Below are 19,831 nucleotides of genomic sequence, written 5' to 3'. Positions count from 1 at the left end.
TTAGTTGTGGAGTGAAATGCATTAATTGTCATACATCCGTCAGCACTAAGTTTTTGCATTCATTAACGGTGGCTTTCCTCGTAAGTCACGACAGCCGATTGCCGTTTTGACCACCAGGTGAAAATCAGACATTTTCCCCCTCTGCAGTTCGCCAAAGACTTTTTGGCATACTGAGACGTTGTCCTTTTGACAACAGTAGCTTAACTGGGTCAGGATTTACACAGGCACAAAACACCTGCCTTTACTCTCTTTTAAGTCAAACATGAATCTCCCTTGGCTGTTTTAACAAGGGAGAATGCACACGCGGCTGTCTCGAGCTTTTCTGAAACGCACATTTAAAAAAAATATATATATATATACTGTGTATATATATATATATATATATATTTTTTTTTTAATATAATTTTTTTGCACAAAAGCCAGGCATTCTGTAGCCGTGTGTGACTAATAGATGTATTTCATGCAAACCACAACAGCTGATGCTGCAAAGACTGCGTGAAGCCCATTACTGCCCTAGTTTTTAAGACTCCGAGGCCCCCTTTTACACTGCCTGTAAAAGACAACTATTTCTCCATGCGCCGGTTTATGCCACCGAGACAGAAAGAGGGGATGAAGTTTATTTTCCAGTTTTACTGCTGGAACAGAGACGAGATGCCACCTTCGTGCAAGGATGTGAGGTTTAGCACATAATATAAGATAAAAAAAATTTTAATTTTGTTTTTGGCCACGCTGTGATTTCGTAGGAGTATTGTTGAAAATGTAAACACATCATGAATATTGTAAAAAATAAAATGAAAATCACATGATCAGTGTCTTCATCTAGATCAGGGGTGTCAAACTCATTTTTTGTCGCGGGCCACTTCGGAGGTATTGCTTCCCTCGGAGGGCCGGTGCAAAATCTCAACGTTATTACCCATGACAATTTGATATTTCTATACAGAATTCAGAAAGAATCATGATTGTTGACACACATGCTTTTCTCCCGCGGGCCACATAAAATGATGTGGGGGGGCTGGATCTGGCCTGAGATCTGGACGAGATGCCACCTTCGTGCAAGGATGTGAGGTTAAGCACATAATATAAGATTTTTTTTTTTTTTTTTTTTTGGCCACGCTGTGATTTCGTAGGAGTATTGTTGAAATGATCAGTTGAAAATGTAAACACATCATGAATATTGTAAAAAAAAATAAAAATCACATGATCAGTGTCTTCATCGGCCCTTGGCTTTGACATGTGACCTAGATGAATATCGTTATCAATAATAACAATTCAAGATGATTTGAGGACATTTGGATGATTCATTAGCCAAGGAGTTGCTTGGTTTCAAAAAATTTAGCGGACCCTCCAATAACCAAATATTTTGCCATTCACACCAGCAATATCATGCTCGAGAATCTCTATTTTGCCAACCAGAACCATGGTATCCGTTATCCGTTATAATAATTGCGTCACAATCCGATATCGAAATATTTTGCCAATACTAAAGGACTGATGGTACGACATCACAATGTTTTGCAGCTGACATCACATTATGACATCACAAAATTCATGACAAGGGGAGGAAGGCGACCTGTGTTGACCTTTGCCTTTTTCTAAACGCATCTGTTAAAAAAAAGTGTAACTTGAGTATTTTTCTCCTTGTCTGATTGTTATGGTTCTGCTTTTCACTTTTTCTACTAGCCTTGTCATGCCAATCGGTGCCTTGCCAACCTAACCTCAAAATAATTTGCCTGTTTTGTTTACAGAGATTCTCCCAACTACAATTTCCCTGCCTCGAAATGCCTTGCCTGGCTCCTTATTCTTATGCCCCCCCCCCCCCCAACCTTCCCACATAATTTCCTATTGTCTCACCTGAAACTCACTTCACTCCTTTTAACACTTCCCTCCTTTCCTCGCGCTTTTGTGTGTTGCAGGATATTCGTGGTGGGAATAGGCTTCTTCAGCCTGTGCTTTCTAATGACTTCTCTAGGGGGGCAATTCTCAGCCAAGAGATTGGGGGACTCCCCCTTCACCATCCGTACAGAAGGTACCGACATGAGCTTTCTGTGTGTACAAGTGCTTAAAATGCTCCCTGTCCCCTTTTGCTCGTGCCACACTCAACATGAATGTGATGTAGAATTACTGAAGAGCGGTACATGCTAATCATTTTTAACATCTTGAACATTTTGTTTTAATTTCAAGAAATCCAGCGAGACACAAAGGTAAAAATAAATGCCGTGTGTTCATATTGCTCTAATAAGTGTGTCTGGTGAGCTGTCGTGGCGCCAAAACGGACTTGCGGAGAGACACTATGGCGCAACAGGGCATCCAGACTGCCAGGAGATAAAAAAAGGAGAGCGAGAAGGCATGGAAGTTGGGTGAACTGAACGAATTGCATGATGGTGGCAATTATTTTTTTCCAATGGGAATAGTTTTAAAGTTAGAACTTGGAAGTCAACCAGTGTCACTGAACAAATTGTGCTCCACTTTTGGAGGTTCCACTGTGATGGACTTGAGGAAGTGCAGACAGAGTGTATGTGTGTGTATATATGTATATATCTGCTCTGTTTATGTGTCTGCGTTTGAGCGATAATGAAACGGGAGGATTTGCTTTGGGATTACTGTTTGTAACAACTGTAGGTAATGCAAGTTTGTGTGAATTAAGGATAAGAATTCGGTGCACGTGCCCGATTAATCAACTCCTTGTGCCGTGCAGCCTGAGAAGGAATTTGGAGCGAGCCCATTAAAATTGCATAACGTCCGTCAGTGCATCCCCAAAGGTTTTCAGCATGTCGTGCCCGTCGATAATGCCCCGCATCATATATTGCAGGAAAACGCGTTTTCCCTTGAGCGTGGAGGATGCTTTTTATGTTCAGTCTTTTTATGCCTGCCCCTGTGCAGATCGACCACGTGGGTTTTTCCGACCCCCTGCCCATTCAAAGCGTGTGCTGATCCGAGTTGGTGATGGGCTGGCAGGAAACGACTGTTAAAAAGGAGCGATGGCAGCAATGTGGGACAAGATTGAGATGGCGCAGGCCCAGAGGCCGATCCATCTGCTCGTTGGAAAAACAACTGGTCCTTTCATTAAGCCTTCGCTCACCACCCACAGGGGTCACTCCGTGTGTGTATGTCATGTTTGTCACATCTTCCTTGTAATAGGAGCTTACGTACTTTTCCAAACCGTTTTGCATTTTTTTTAATGCTAAGTGCCTTCATGTTACACCGATTTATGACTCACGTTTGCTTTTGGGATTTGCTCTAAGCGCAGAGGCGATGTCATTGTTTACCCGTTGTATTTTATTTTCTCCACTGCTGTGTACATTCCAGATTAGGTGTCATCCTTTTCAAAATTTGACAGCTGTTTGGAAAGTTGCTTCTTAAACCTCTCTCCGCTGGCTGCTTGTGCACTTGAGCGCCCCATTTAAAGCTTTAATTTGTTTTCAAATCTCCAAATAGTCCCGCCCACACATCTCTTAGCTGCTCCATTCCGACACTCCTGCCCAGAGTCTCACGTCAGCTGACCTTGCTCTTTGCTAGTACAGAAGTCCAACTATCCAAATACATTTTAATTGCTATGTGCCCGATGAATAAAATTAGGTGAAGTTGACGAGACTCCTCTTGGCTGTGGGTCAGCCACGCCATTCATACATACGGTTGGCCGTGCCACTCGACGACTTCCGGCAGCCGTGTTTCTCTGGGGATTCACACTCTGTAGTTATGGTAACGCAAACCTGTGCTTATGTTGGCACACCCTGCAGTCGAAGGACAGTGGGAATGAGCTGCTGTTTAGGGACTGTGATAAGTGTGCTGTAAATTCTTCATTGTTGTGGTCTTTAATTGCGGTACTCAGATTTTATTGAAGGACTCATTTAAATTGTGGGAACGTCCTCTAAGACATGTTTTCCAACTTCTACGCTTGAAATTCGGATAGAATCGTGCATTTCAGTAGCAACGATCTAATTTTCAGTGTGACCCGTCTGCTGTATGTTCGCAGTATTTTGCAGCATTACCACCTCGTATGATGCTAGGAGATATTTTGACTCCAGGGTTTAACCCTCTGTCAGAGATTTTCTCTGACAAAGTTAAAGAAACGACTCGGCACGCAGGAAAATTGTCTTCAATATCGGCGGAAGCGGACCTCTGAGAGCGAACGACGGTTGTTGCTCCGCGATCACACTCGAGCTCCCTTCCCGCCAATTCAGGCTTTTATTGTAACATACAAGGAAAACACAGCCCCTGATATTTGCATACCGCACCCCCGGTCCGGCTCCTCGGTCGTGATTGGTTACCTGTTTTAAACATTGAACCACCAGTACATTGGCGCCTTTTCTGTCTGGTCTACATCGAATGAACATGTTGCAGACTTTGCGGATGGCCAATGTCGCCTGGGCGCGACGGGTGTTCTCAACTCGTCTTTTGCTGCTCAACCTCTGTTCCCGAATTATTCATTCCCCTTTTGTGACCGAGTTAACCCTTCTCCCCTGTGGTCGCCCACCTGTATTGACGTGCTAATTGGGGGACTTCAACAGCCCTCCGGCTAGATGGCCGGCTCGATGCCTTTGTGTGCAGGCATTTGGGGTTGCTGGATATGCACTCAAATGCTTCGATGTGCCCAAATAAATGAAACTTTAAACATGATACAATTTTGCTCATAGATTCCTCTAACACCCTCTCTTCGCATAGTAAAACCTACATTTGTGTGGGGGCTTACCACCGAAATGTGAGCTGCTCTGCAAAGCCGAGCGCTTGTTTGAGTATTAGCTGAATCCCATTGCCACCTCTCACTTCCCTGGATTATCGGCTTCCATCTTCTCAAATCCCTGTCTCTCCTCACTAACTCTCAAACTCATCATAGGCTGTGATCTGACACGGGGTTCGGTGATGGTGGTTTGGGGAATGAGGCGCAAGTGTAAAACAGATTGCCAGCCTGAGTTTTTTGTGCACATCTCTGATGAAGAGAGAGAATTAGATTTCCCGGGGTCATATTTCTTCCAGAGTCCACAGATGAAATGGAGTCGGCATAAAAGGTGCGCTTTTATCTCCGCATTAAAATGAATCCGGCACAGGGGAGACGTTAGCTTGATCAAAGGCTCTCCCTATGGAGCTTGTTCATACGATGGAGTGAGTTTATTATAATAACAAGAAGCCACGACAGTCCCTTTTCGCCTCAGCTTGACTCTTGCGACGCTGTTTGTTCTAGCTCGAAGACCGAAGGCATGATAACTCTCTGCCTCCCTGATGGGAAGGAGAATCTAATTTTGTTCTCCCCTCTTGCTTATTCTTTCTTTTATTAATTTGGAACTCCGCAGGTCTAGTAGCCAACGGCTTTAGGATGTTGCTCTCATTTACAAAATGGGAAATAGATGGCCCAGAACTGAACGTTGTGTTTGGAAATGTTGCCGTGCTTGGATCAGACTTGCTTTAAACTGTCCTGTAGTGCTTTAGTTTTTCACATTAGTCAGAGGAAGACTCATGCCCACGTTTTACATTGGCACGAGTGCCCCAAAGCTTTGCTCATCTATGTCCTAAGAAGACCCACACAATGAGCTTACTCATTTACCAGCTGCAGATAGGTTGTCATTTACCTTCGCCAAGCATGTTGGCAGGAGTTTTGTCCTTGTTAGTTTCATATTTTTTCTGATTTTTGTTTGATTTGTTTTTCGGTCTAAACGGCACAAAGACTGAAGGACAAAGTGGACCTGGCAATTTGGAAGCAGGACAATGGTGTATGAGAAAGGGACTGCTGGAAAGGTGGAACAAAATATAAAGTTCAAACCTAACTTAAGAGTTGTTGGAGGTATGCGCCGTCATATGGTTCGTTTTGCGCTAACTGCCTTGCAAGTTCATGCTAAGCTAAGCTAAGAGGGATGTTTGCTGGCAGTGAACTGAACTTGCGTCACAATTAGTACGTGAGCAAATGGCAAACAATTCTTCAAAAGAAGACTTCAAGCTGTTGAGTGCCATTCCCAGTTAATGTTTTCTATCAAACTAAATAGAAATCAAAGAGAAATACACCTGATGTACTTAAAACAGAAATAATAATAATAATAATAATAATAATAGCATTAAGCTATCAGATTGAAAGCTAACGCTTATTCAGCACAGTTGAGCGCATCATCGTCAGACACGGCCCCCTCCTGAAAATCATGTAAACCGTGCTTGACATGATAAAGCCAACAGCGGGGTATTGCAACACCTTTTTTTTTCGGTATTTGTTGGGGTACCTTTTAGAATTTGAAACGAAGAACGTTTGCTTGTTTCATGAAATCCCCTTGGGACTTGGAAGAGGGCCTTGGTATTATTTTCTTTACAAACACACATTTTTCTCAATGGAACAATGACAGGAATCCGTTGCGTTGTTAACCAGTCTTTCAACTTTGGCAGAGGTCCTGTCTCAACAGTGTGCCTTTTAGTTTGCCGTTTAGGTGCCCTACCCCCACCCCCAAACATTGTCATGCAGTAAACCAGTCGAGCACATCATGCTGCCCTAATCTGTAGCCTGCTTTCATGTGTGTGTGTGTGTGTGTATGGTTTTTTTCTCTCAAACTGGCAGTTCATCGCCGTCACAAACTCCCTGCAGTGATGTTTCCTCCACATCACTTCATGTAGAACAAATGTGGCATGACAATCTTCCACACGTCGCTGGTGTAAGGTGCATTGCAAGTCACTGTGGGAGTACACTTTATCAGTGCACTCATAGCCTAGGGACCGTCTGTGTGTGCTGGCGTTCGTGTGCTTCTGGATAACCCCACCCACCGAGGACCGACATGCTCATTGGTTACTCTGTGTTGGCTTGCACTTGTTCTTTTCTGCTTGAATGGGAGCATGAAACATGAAATGTGCTGTACAGAACATACAAAAAGACAAAATACAATTTTCTGTATATTTCACCCTTTGGCAACCAAATTGGGCTAGTAAAGATGGACCAGACTGATTGTAACCCAACCTTGTCAGTTACACTTCAATTCAACTGCTCATCATGAATGTCAACGTCTGCTTTGGTCTATCTGCTGCTTAATAGAAAGTGTTAATGAGTTTTAAACGGCTACACAAATGCCACTGAAATGAGCTGGACCCTTGAGTTTGTCTGCATTGAAACACGCACACAAAAAAGGAAAAAACATGTTCCTCACTCCGCCGTGTTAATTGGCCTGCAAGCTACTGACTTGCGTATCTAGCAGATTTGTTGCTGATGATGACTGCAAATCCCACTGAAAGCACTGCTAGAATCATTTTACAAGCATGACCTGCGTTGGTGGAGAAATGTTTATTTATTTTCGTTAAAGACAGCATCGCGCTACTGAAGTGAAATGCTGTCAATCGCTAAGATTGAGTAGGATGCTTGTCATTTTTCTCTTTGTTTGGAAACACAGTTTATCATCCAAAATAGAAATGACAAATGGTGAGCGCTAAATTGCTGCTAGCACAAAATGAAGTTTGAAGTGATAAATTGGAAGAGGCAAACAAACATAAATGAGTTACAGAAAATCGAGAGCGTAAAGAGTAAAACTAAAAGTTAAGTAACCCTCCTCATGTACGTGGGAATTGGATATGCATTATTTGCTCAACCCGAATAACATTACAGTATTTTTCAATTTGCCAAAAGGACACAAGAAAATGCAGTTGAAAGGAGTTTCGTTTTGTGATATGGCATGACCCCTTCTTGTGACTCTTTCCAAATGAGGATTTAAGCGATTCGGAAGCTGCAAAATTGCGTTGTTGATTAAACTGGCTCGATCATGTGTTTTTCTGATTTTGTAACAAAGTCATTGTTTGCAGTAGTCTTTCAGACGCAGTATTTTTATTTTTTTAGGCTCTAAAAGGCTAAATTGTTCAAAGACCAATAGAGCATTGTTTCCCACTTTGCCTTTTTGAGGTTGGTCGAATCAATTATCAGCCTGTACTGTTGCTCAATAAATAAATAAATAAACGGAATAAAAGGCCAAGAGCGCACGGTCAATACGCCTGGCTTTGTAGTTGAAATCTAATTGAGCACGTTTGTTCTTGTACGGCAGCTTTGATGGTTTGAAGGAGATAGAAGGGTAACTCAATGACTGCCAAAAGTCTGGTAAACCTCCGCACATTGACATAATCAGCCATGCCAAGACATTAGGAAGAGGTTGAGAGCGCTGGACAAATATTGAGGTGAGAAGTTTTAGCATTGGGGAAGGACATAATGTTTCTGAACAGTTGGTTTTGGCGGGCAACCAAACAGCTGTTGAGTGAGCCATTTTTACATCGGCACAAATGAAATATCGTGAAGCGCTGACTTGGTGATTAAACATGACAAAACACATTGCTTTTTATGAATGCAGATTAAAACAAGCTCCCTTTTGACCCGTCAATGTCAGTGGCAGTTCTGCCAGGTGTGCGTGCGTGCGTCCGTGCCTGCCTGCCTGCCTGCCTGCCTGCCTGCGTGCGTGTGTGTCAGCAGTTTAAAGGCCACTTAGCACTGTGGAAGGCAAGTGTCACTGTGGATTACCCTCCATTGACTGTATGTCAGCCACTGCAACATTTTTTCTTGAATCGACTGAATACTAATACTAGATGCATAGCAATCGTTTTTGTGTCTGCGATTACTGTAGAAGCTATTGGGGATGGGTGACTGTTGGAATCCACTGCGGTCACTACAAATTTAGCATTTCTAATTCAGTCATGGCTAAATTTGACAATCATGCATTTATGAGACTCTTTTTCGGTGTGCAAAAAAAAATATTTTTTCATCAAACCAGGACAATAGGTCATCACTGAGTTTTGTGTCTTTGCTCATTTTCAGTTCAAAGTAACTTGGAGATATGTGCTGTGAAGTAGAAGTATATTTTGAATGATACTCATGGCATATGCAGGAAAACACAGATTACTCCCATTGCGAAAAATTGTGGATTGACAAGGTTATAGTGTATATCGTCCAACAATGACCACTCCACCAGTCCATACTGCTCCAGTACAGCCTCACCATCCACATTCGTAATTGCCCCTCACAGCTTTGCACTACTTTAGCCAACTCTTAACTCCAGTACATATTAATGAGAATGCTGACCCAATTTCGGAGTTGTCAGAGCCATTGTTCTGACCCAAGTCTCATTTCGCGTGAATGAGAACTTTCTCCACAGCACATTATACGGTATTATGGTTATGTGATCTCTGAAGGTGACTGTTTAAGTAGACTGTAATCTGCTGTCGAAATGTGACCTTCCCTCTATCGTCTCGCATGTCATTTGCTCATCGTCCGCTCTGCCGTAAACCGGTTATTTTCCCCGATCTAGATAAAGTCACACTTGCAGCTTGTCCTTCTGTCCTGCTGAAACACACATGTTCGTACATTGAAGGCATCATGACCGCTTGGGCAAAAAAAAAAAAAAAACCTGCTCAAGTTTGTATTATTTGCAATGTCAACACAAATACAGCAGGGACAAGCCCCAAAAAGTTTGGAAGTGTAAAAGCTAGAATTTATGATTCACTTCAAAATCTGACTGGATGATGCACACATACACGTGAAACAAAAACAAATAGATAAAAACCAGCTCCTTTCTGTTCATCACAAGCATATTTGTATCGTTTTATCTTTCATGAGTACGACAGACTTTTGCAGCCCTTAAAGCCACCGACCCGGAGAGGTGGATGGGGGGAAAAATAGCAGGGAGGGAAAGAAAGATGAAGAGATAAACGAATAAGACTGAACATCTTCATGCGGCAAAAATCAAAGACAAGCCTATTGAAGTGTGAAAGATGCAAAGTGAGCAGCGCTAAGTCATATTACAGCAACTCCCCTCCCCCAACCACTCTCGCTCTTTGTTTTCCCCACATGTGCCCTGAGAGACATTTTTACTTCCTCCATGGAGCATTTCCGGAAATGGCACCGTAGCTTTCTAAGCCAGCAGAACAATTTGGGATGAAGTGAATATCACGTCTGGCATTAACAGTGCCACCAAGCCAAGTCACAGGCCACTCACATGATTTATTCACGCTAACTCATGCTTGGATTTCTCACATCAGCCTTTAGTTACCCGTGATAGCCTATGCTATTACTGGAGTTGTTTGGGACACTATATTGCTCGCAGGCCTAAATGCAAATTTTGGATTTTGGGGTGAAATCTAATTTTTTTTTTTGCGTGCAAGTGTTCAAATTACATATTAATGGGGCTCACGTCTGCCTGGTGTGTGAACCCATTGCGTCGCCAAAGTGACTCGCATGTGCAGAAGAAGAGACGACGTCCCCGCGCAACATCGTGTTTACGGAAGTTAATGTGGTCCAGTGAGTAGGTACCCTTTTGTTAAGAAACAGAAACCCACTAAGTCATTGAAATAACTTGAAACGAAGATGAGAATTCTGATCTTGGTTTTACCGTTTGGTGCCTTCAACCATCTTTGTTACTGATTTATAGTTTTATTGTTGTATATATGTTAGTTGCTCCATGTACAACACTTTGTATGCAGCGATGGCTGTTTGAAAGTGCTCCATAAATACAGTTGAGTTGAGAATTTGCCAGAATGTATTGACAAGTCACAAAGCTACCGGGGGGAATGTCTTTTGGACAAAGACAAAAAAAAAACCTGGAGCTTTTTGGCAAGTCGCATCAGCTCTTTTTACAAACGCAAAAAATGAAGCTTCAAAGAAAAGAACACTGCCGACAGTGACGCTTGGGATGGGGTCTGACATGTTCTGGGGAGCAGCTTGGCTCCATCAGGCTGTCTCGAAATCCCCATCAAGTCATTCCGAAGTGAAATGCGCTGCCCAGTGTCAGAAAGGTTTGTCTCTTCCAAAATGCCGCTTTTTGTGCTTTTACACTGCCCTGGAAAACACAATGGAAGCTGTGACAAGAGTGCAAACGGCTGGTATTTTGTCAGCACCAAGAGAAGATGACAATGTCAGAAGTGATTGCAAAGAAAATAAGAGAGAACTCAGTTTAAAGCACCAACAATGTTGTTGTTTTTTTTTAACCAATATAAAAGCAAAGGAACCACCGGGATGCCAATCTAAATGGAGATGCGTGTGGGCCCAAATCTCAAATGCACACTGCTCTCACCATCCAGTCGCTCGAAATTCAGCTTCTCGGCATCCCTCGTTTTCCCCTCCACTCATCAATTGTCTTCCATCTGCTGCACAGAGTAAACACTTCACTCGCATGTCACACCCTCGAGTGCGTCCGCCAATCTTACGACCATTGTTATCATCGCAACAGCTTTGCTACAAGACACCCGTCAAACATCTGCTGATGTCAAGAAGCTGTTGATGAGTACAAAGTTCAAATCTTCATTGCATGCCCACTCGGAAAAGAATTTTTTTTTTGATGGACTTAATATTAATATGAATATAGAATCCGTCTTCTTCGTGGCTGATTCACAACACCAGATGGGAAATGACTGGCTCAGCAATTCGGTAGCATCGTACGGTAAACAGAAAGCTTCTGAAACTCGCAATGGAGCAATTGAAGCACCGTGGAGGAGAACCCCCAAACGTTCAACTAACAGCGAAGACAGCAAAGCTTCTTTGACATTCTGTGATTGAAAATCATCGATATGATCTTGATGCAGATTCCGTTCCAAAGCAAAGTGAAGAGCAAGAGGAGGGAACTGCTGCCGTTGATGCATTCCGATAGAACCTCGTCAACCTTTCCTTAAGATTAAGGAGCATACAACAACACACAAAGTAAAAAATATTACAGTGTGTGTGTGTGTATATACAGTGTATATATATTCATATTCTTTGAACATAGAAGGACACAAGTCCAATACTTGCCACTGTCTTGTAACTGATCATCAATATTTCACAAGAACACCATGCTCAGCACAAGGGAATTGATAAATAATTCACCGTAGCATGGGATTGAATGAGCATGTGCATTGTATCGCAGGTGCATGTCAATCACAGCAGATGAAAAACACCAGGAGCCCACTGTCTGTTTTCCCAACAATAACAAATGTCATTTTGTCTTGGCAGTGGCGCCACAAATTCCGTCATCAACCGCATGAGCGGGTGTGCCTGAGCTCTGAAGTGCGCCACAGAGAGAGGGGGGGGGGGGGGGGACACCAAACCACACATAACGTGTGGGTTTCGCCCAAGTTCCCTTACAGAGGGCAACGCTTGGACAGATGGGAATTCATTTTTACCTCAGACCCCAACACTCAGGACGGGTGGCAGGAATGAGTGCAAGATTAGATGAAGATTCTGAAGGAATTTCACGTTCACACCAGTTAGACTGGAAATGAAGACAAAGCATGAAAACAACGGATTAAATCCATGCATTGAATTCCGGTGAGCCGATGTACTGTAGCTTTTGGTCAATGTTTATTATTCATTTGGATTGGAGTGTCTTGGACAAAGTGTGTTGTCGTAAGCGTGAATGATAAATGGAGTTGCCAGATGCAGGAAATATGTTCACATTGAAGGGAACATTTAGACTCTGACATTATCTGCAGTAGATCCGATGACAATCGGTATTGCAGCAAGGAGACAAAAAAATAAATAAACCATGCAAAGCATTGCCATTGATTAAACATGCACTGCAACAGACATTCATTCATTCATTCATTCATCTTCCGTACCGCTTGATCCTCACTAGGGTCGCGGGGGTGCCGGAGCCCATCCCAGCCGTCTCCGGGCAGTAGGCGGGGGACACCCTGAATCGGTTGCCAGCCAATCGCAGGGCACACAGAAACGAACAACCATTCGCACTCACACTCACACCTAGGGACAATTTAGAGTGTTCAATCAGCCTGCCACGCATGTTTTTGGAATGTGGGAGGAAACCGGAGCACCCGGAGAAAACCCACGCAGGCCCGGGGAGAACATGCAAACTCCACACAGGGAGGCCGGAGCTGGAATCGAACCCGGTACCTCTGCACTGTGAAGCCGACGTGCTAACCACTGGACTACCGGGCCGCCCACTGCAACAGACATTGCTCCTATTTTCTGATCACAATAAATACGACCCAGCGACCCTAGTGAGGATCAAGCGGCTCGGAAGATGAATAAATACGAAACTGGCTTTCAAGGCTAATGTGATATTTCAAACGTACACACGGTTGGCCGTTTAAAATGCTTCTATTTGAAGCTGATTGTCCGTCCTTCAGCTCCTTTCCTCTAGCGACTTAATTTCATCGATTGATTGATTCTACTGAACATGAGAAAATACTGCACATGGAATCGCTATATAACACCCAGACGAAAGGGAGTGATTTGGGGTTGCCATGGTAACGACCGATGCTATTCTTATTCAAATGTCCTTCAGAACAAAGACCTCCATTAGCTTCAACGATGCAAAATGGAGTCAACTTTTTTTTCCTTTTTTTTCCTGGAAACAGCCCAAGTTGTCAGCGCTAACCGTGCATTGATGCGGTCTTTGATGGAAGGTGGCCCTCAGCAGCTCCGCTTCTGTCAGGGCCATTGTGGCGAGAAGCGTTAAGTCGAAAGACGTCAACCTCACTGGATGGTGGATATGCTAATGAGGGTCAAGGCTCGTGTCCGTCAGGCCTGTCGGTTTGGCTCAAGAGGGTGTGTGGTGTGCATAAATAGGAGCAGGTTGCCAACAGTCAGGAGGGCATTGTTCATACATTTCTGGCTTGCGTGCGTTTGCAAACGTCCGTCTGCGTTTCCCTCCTCCTCTCTAAAGCTGGACTTCTACTGTGTTTGTTTAAAATTCCATCTGGCACTGTACAAGTTAACTCATTCAGTACCAGCTAATTCTAGACCAAGTCTGAAAAGATGTTTAAAAACGTCTTTGGGAGTGAATGAGTTAATCACCTGTGACAGATAGTCGACGAGTGCACTGAAGTTCCTCACGGGATACGTCCCAGACCCCCACCCACAATAAAATCCACAATATGGAGAGACTGGCTGGAAGATATCATGAATAAAGTCCTAGTTACCGGTAGTCTTTTCCCCCCTTTGTGCGGTTTGATCAGATCAATGAAGGAATGTTGGTCCCCCAGTGACATAATGCTGACCCACAGTAATAATCTAGTGTGTACGGTAAATGGATGACCACCTATCCTCCTTCACTTGGTGAAGGAAGATCAAATGTGCACCTTTTTTTGGGGGATTTTCGCCAATGACTACAACACAAAAATCTCTTCCTGTCTACATTTTGGGGACGGATTGTTATGATGAATGATAAGCTGAGATGTTTTTTTTGGGGGTTGTTTTTTCTTTTATTAAATACTGTTTATTTATTAGAGGGTGGTCCAGTGGTTAGCACGTCGACCTCACAGTGCAGAGGTCGTGGGTTTGATCCTCGCTCCCGCTCCGCTCCGGCCTTCCTGTGTCGAGTTTGTATGTTCTCCCAGGGCCTGCGTGGGTTTTCTCTGGGTACTCCATTTTCCTCCCCCATTCCAAAAACATGCATGGCAGGCTGATTGAACACTCCAAACTGTCCCCCCTGTGAGTGTGAGCACGGATGGTTATTTGTCTCTGTGTGCCTTGCGATTGGCAGGCAACCGGTTCAGGGTGTCCCCCGTCTACTGCCTGAAGACGGCTGGGATAGGCTTCCACAACCCTTGTGAGGATTAAGCGGATCAGAAAATGGATGGATATTTCATCAGAATCCAGACACCAAGTTTACAAATACATAAAATGGACCCGAAAAAGTGCTCTATGGGCGTCGGAGATCCCCTAAATTATAAACTACAATACTGAATTAAGAACTGGAAATAGGATGCCGCAATAGCAAACTATGTATGTAATCATGACCAACCGGTCACCATTTTGCCACTGATCCTTCCCTTGTGATTGGTCTTGGATATCATCTATTAGAGCCCCGCATGTGTTTTTCAACGAGTGCAGGCGTTAATGGTTACATTTTCATTTCCCTGAAACCATTTGTGCAGCAAATAAAGTAAAAAAGAGGAACATAGTCACCCACTCCTGCTGTTCTTTAGCTAATGAACAGTGGAGCTCCTGCGCCATCATAATTAAAGTGAATGCAATTTGTGGTAATTGTGTTGGTGTACAGATGAGATGCGTTGCTGTGGAGATTGCAGCGGCGGTCGGGCCATTAAGTCTCTGCGTGCCGCGAGAAGAGTTGTTCTTAGGATTGTCTTGGTTCACTCCATGTATAGAAGACGCATGAAAGGTGTGTGCCCTTGACAGGGTTCCCTCACTATATCTCGCTTCATCGTTGGCACCGTAGCGATGTCTCGGATTTGTTTGTGGAATGTTCCTGTTTCCTGTTCCTGTTTCCTGTTGTCGTTGTGTAATCTCATTTTTATGGGTTGACGGTATACGCCTTGACATAACACAAACGTGGAGATGTCAAAAGCTTTTGGGATTTTAACACGAGTAAAACACACCCTTTCATGTTATTTGACCAAAGCAGAATGATCAAGAAAATTGGCTAAAAGGCTTGATGACTCGTGTGCCTTCTTCTCGTCACATAGTGTCGACAGTGTCTGTTGAAAAGATGTTGCGTGAGGCGATGGTGTTGTTTCTGAAATAAAACTTGTGAAAGATCAGATGATGACTTGATCCTTGGCTGAATTGATTCTTTCAACAGGCTAACAGCACCGTGGTGCTCCTCTGACGTTGAACTTCATAGCTTGATGTGGAGCTGATGTTGGCAAGCATGCTAGGGCTTATCTTTTGCTCGATTGAATCAATGACGAGCCAACCAAACATCACCCACGTATGAGAATGTGTGCCACAAACCTCATGTCTGCGATTTGGTTCCGAATCTGTCCCTTTAGAAGTGCCAGTCTTTCAATCTTGTCTGTGTCACTATTTGACGAAATTCGCTCGATTTCTGAAGAGGAGAGCCATAGTTGCCGGTGAACTTTTCAGCCGCTTATTGAATGCCAGGAGACCAGTAAAAGACTCGTACAGGCGCTGCTCTTGGCCACAGCTCACATCCAGATACTTGTAGGCGGATGCCAAGACTAGCCTCTTAAAGGCACATAGCACACAAAAATGTGCAGTATTTTCTCTAACTGCAATTTTTGTCGTTCTACATTACATTTACATTTAGCTGTCAATGAATAATGGGAATCGAGAAAGGGGCTTTAGCAGACGTACAGCCGCCTCCTCTGATTCACAGCTGGAAGTTGCAAAGACCAAATGACGTCGCCGGGCGCTTAATTTGGAGGCGTCGACTCCTGTCGAGCAGGCGGTCCTGTCAGTATTCATCACCTCTCAAACGGCTTTCACGTCGCATAAATATGCAAAAACGCCCGCGGCCGATGAAAACACCATGCTGTTGGGGTATGTGTGTGGGTGTGTATGCATGCGCACTACTTAAGAGTCAGGCACTCGCAGGTTGACGCTCCGAGCTTCCAAATGTTTCGGTGTTTGCTTCGAGAAGATTCATCTCAATTTTGTTTTTCTCAAAAATTGTACAAGGCGCTGCGACAGTGGAAGCTTTTCTTCAAAGTGCCGCATCACTCATCTGTCACTTGGATTTTATTTTATTTTTTTCCTCCTGCTTAAATTTCATGTTTCAAAATATTTTAGGGCACTGCATAGCATTTGATGACTATTTTTAAACTGTAAAGGCAATTCGGTACCCTTGGCGAATCTAAAAATAAACACCTCTGAAAATGATTTAGTGTTTCAACAGAATTTGTTTGACTTTGCACTTTCTGTCACCTCTGCCCCTTTTTCCTGCTTTGCCTTCATATACCGGTGTGTGTGTGTGGGGTGGGGGGTATATATGAACGCACGTTTTGGAGCATACACAGCCTTGAATTTGTGAGGAAGGACACACACTGTACTCAAAACTAGCAATGGGCATTTCACTGCATGATCTTAATTGACTGTATAGGAAAATTAACAATCCACTAAATTCGGTGTTTGAACCACAACACCATCAGCGACTCTTTTCCTGATTTCTGTATTAATTTTGCACAACAGACAATCCCAAATGCATATTTCTTCACATCGTGGCCTTCCTTTGGATAGACTTTATGCCCCAATTAGTCGCCTCGTGAATCATCCTTTTAAGAAAAATTAATAGCTCCTTAAAACGGATGCCCATCTTCCCCCTATCAGTTCAGATCATGTGTCGTACCTGCACAGTGAACCCTGGCTCTTCTCAGGGCATGGGGGGGGGGGGGGGGGGGGTTGCGAAGCCCTGACACCAATAGCATTTTATCTTCAAATATTTAATCCCCCCATAACACAGTATATGCCTTCAATCTCACATCTTCATGTACACACTGAGAACCCCATGTTACAGAAATATTGTAAAAACCACCTTCGCTCTAGAATCATCAATCTTATTAGCGACCACACTAACCGAAGTGACGCACGAGGTCAATCAGATGTGACATCACACACGGCGCAAATAAATATGCACACCAACCCTTTACACAAACGATAATTAGTCACTGAATTAACCTTCTCAAATTTAGAAACAATGATGAATAAGGATGAACTCAAACGGGGGATCTGAGAAAAGCCAGTGGAATAACGTAGGTAGCGGCAAAGTTATGCGCTCCATTTTGGCTCAGTTGCTTTGGGACAATGTGGTCAACATTTCAATCAACACAATGAATTCAATGATCAATTCTTTTGTTTTGCCCATCCCCACTTTCACATTTGCATCAAATCCAAGTCTTTTCCTTTTGTTGCTCCGTTGTGTATTTTTGATCAACTTTGACAAAGGGTGTTTTCAAGTTTGCGACGAACAGCTTAGCTTCAGGGTTGGATCGTAATTATTTTTTTTGGGGGGGGGGGTTGTTTAGTCCTGTTCTGTTATTTCCACAAGGTCAAGCAGACATAAATGCAGAAAAACAAATGGACTTGGAAATGATTTGCCTTGCAGCAAATAATATAAAAATAACATCTTCCATTTCCAGAGCGTCTTTCAGAGGACCCAAGGACTCGAGGATAATGTCGATACTCCCATTGTGTTGACTTTGCGAACTAAGAATGATGCAGACGGTAACATGCGCGTATATAAACAGCCCTTCTCACTTGAGTCGCCCATTTCGACACACTAAAAGTGTCCCTTTCACGCATTACAGGCCTCCGGAGCGATGCAATGTGCAGAGGCTCTCCATATTCAATCCAACATGGTGGAGAAAGCAGGACACTGCATAGCTGCATCTGTGTGTGTGCATGCAGGCAGACTTATTTGAATCCAGGCAAATAAGGACATACGATAGAATGCCAGCAGCTCGCAACCCCTCAAATATTCTACATTTTCTACAAACTAGCAGATTGGTCCCCGATTGAAATGCAAACACCTCACAGTGCTGCTTTAATTAAATATTTGATTAATTGGTGTGAAGTGGGACATCAAAACTTTCCATCTAATTTATTTTATTTTTCCCCCCCCAATCATTTTCTGGTGGTTAAAGGTGACATTCTCGCAAAATTAGAACTGCAGGGGAAAAATCTTTTATTGATGCGTGCATCCATTAAGAAAAGCTATTTAAACACGGAAATGTTCATGATGTACCGCCACATACGGTATGTGATTATTATTATTATTATTATTATTATTATTATTGCAACTCAAGGCAAAAAACAGTACGACCAATAAATCTCTCAAGCTCTGGAAGATCACGCCCACTCAAAATGCCTCACCCTAAATATTTGTTAGAAGAGCTCACTTTATTTTGATTGATCCTGGTTTTGTCAATCTGTGCCACTTAAGTTTCCTGTCAGCGTCTCCATTAAGAATATGATTTATGAGCATGAATCAAAATTTTATGTAGGGGTCCTGCAACCTGTTGAGAGTGGCTCGGAATCATATTTTAAGCACAATTGCTGCCTAGTCGAACGAGATGTGTCGAAAAGGTTCGAGGACTAATGTTACAACGCCAAACTGTTTTTTCAAATGATCAACAAGAACATCTACAAAGAGATGTTTTTTTTTTTTTTTAGGTTCCATTATAAAAGGTGCTCAGTTGGTGTCAGCAGCTTTTCCGTTCTCCCCAATTATGGCTTAAAATTATAGCCCCAATGACCTTGAACCATTGCCACAATGCAACTGTACTAAAGCGGATTTTCAACACCATTTTTTTTTTAAATCCCATGCTGTCTTCCAAACACTACTTGTACCAAGACTCCACTCTTCAATCCCAGGAACTAGAGCATTTATCCCAGTATGACCCCATAACTACATAGAAGCCCCCTCCGCACACTCAATAGAATACAATAGCTGTGCAATGTGAGGTGATGGATATAATTGGCTTTTGCACACAGAGCCTCCACGTAATTAATTCCTGGCGCTTTATAACTCACACAAGCCTCATCTTTGTATCAAAAGAGAACTGTAAGCTCAAATTCAGATATCACACTTGAGTGTGTGTGGTGTGGACAATGGCCATTTGATGACATGTTATGACACTACAGCTGCGGGGCAGGATTCAGTTTTTGCTGCGGGCGCAGGAAATGACAATTGTGGCTGTTAGATCGGCAAGGTTAACAACTCAAATAAGCAGGGGGCTCCGGTGTTGTCTTTTTTCCTTTTTAACCCGCTTTTGCATCTTCGCGGTTCTGTGTCTGCTCAGTGCTGGGAGGTGTGGAGTCACGCGGTGTGCTGCGGAAGATCAGCGACATGCTGGCGGTGATTCTGAAGCGAATGGATGGTCTCGCCAAGCTGGACAACGCCACCGCTGCCGATACACGACGCCTTGAGGAGCTAATCTCTGCAATCAACAAGTAGGCCCTTTCCGTTTCGGAGCAACGATTCTGAATGAGGCAATCAGACGTCATGCCGATTCTTTTCTTTGATGACATGAATGGTCATAATCATAGCAACTGAACCCCAAATGTTCAAAATGAGGTTTCTTGTCTAGTACATGAAACGTGGCATCTAGAAATGACAATAATGTCAAAAATAAAATGGAGAATGCAACCTTTTTTTACATCTTCTGTTAGTAAGCTCATTTCCTCCTTGAAGGCCAAGAACGT

The 19,831-nt window shown here is 43.3% G+C and overlaps 1 protein-coding gene and 1 long non-coding RNA gene across 6 annotated transcripts in view; one reads left to right on the top strand and one right to left on the bottom strand.

Moving 5' to 3' along the window:
* The window catches only part of LOC127613157 (alpha-1,6-mannosylglycoprotein 6-beta-N-acetylglucosaminyltransferase B-like), a 71,931-nt gene that overhangs the window by 4,817 nt on the left and 47,283 nt on the right, over positions 1-19,831 (top strand). For 3 of the 5 annotated variants that reach the window (XR_007966085.1, XM_052084079.1, XM_052084078.1), the window contains exons 2-3: positions 1,914-2,026; positions 19,429-19,579. Coding sequence is in view for 4 of the 5 variants with exons in the window: in XM_052084079.1 (XP_051940039.1) it covers positions 1,914-2,026; positions 19,429-19,579 (264 nt within the window). In the remaining variant the exon portion in view is untranslated. The remainder of the gene's footprint in view (positions 1-1,913; positions 2,027-19,428; positions 19,580-19,831) is intronic. The other 2 variants (XM_052084080.1, XM_052084081.1) reach the window with 2 other exon arrangements.
* The window catches only part of LOC127613201 (uncharacterized), an 81,919-nt gene continuing 74,796 nt past the window's right edge, over positions 12,709-19,831 (bottom strand). The window contains exon 2 of the long non-coding RNA XR_007966101.1: positions 12,709-12,817. This is a non-coding gene — a long non-coding RNA (uncharacterized LOC127613201). The remainder of the gene's footprint in view (positions 12,818-19,831) is intronic.

The sequence above is a fragment of the Hippocampus zosterae genome, chromosome 13 (genome assembly GCF_025434085.1).
Source record: "Hippocampus zosterae strain Florida chromosome 13, ASM2543408v3, whole genome shotgun sequence".
In the NCBI taxonomy this organism is placed as follows: domain Eukaryota; kingdom Metazoa; phylum Chordata; class Actinopteri; order Syngnathiformes; family Syngnathidae; genus Hippocampus; species Hippocampus zosterae.
Note: the sequence above shows the minus strand (reverse complement) of the source record. Positions and strands in the feature narration are given on the sequence as shown.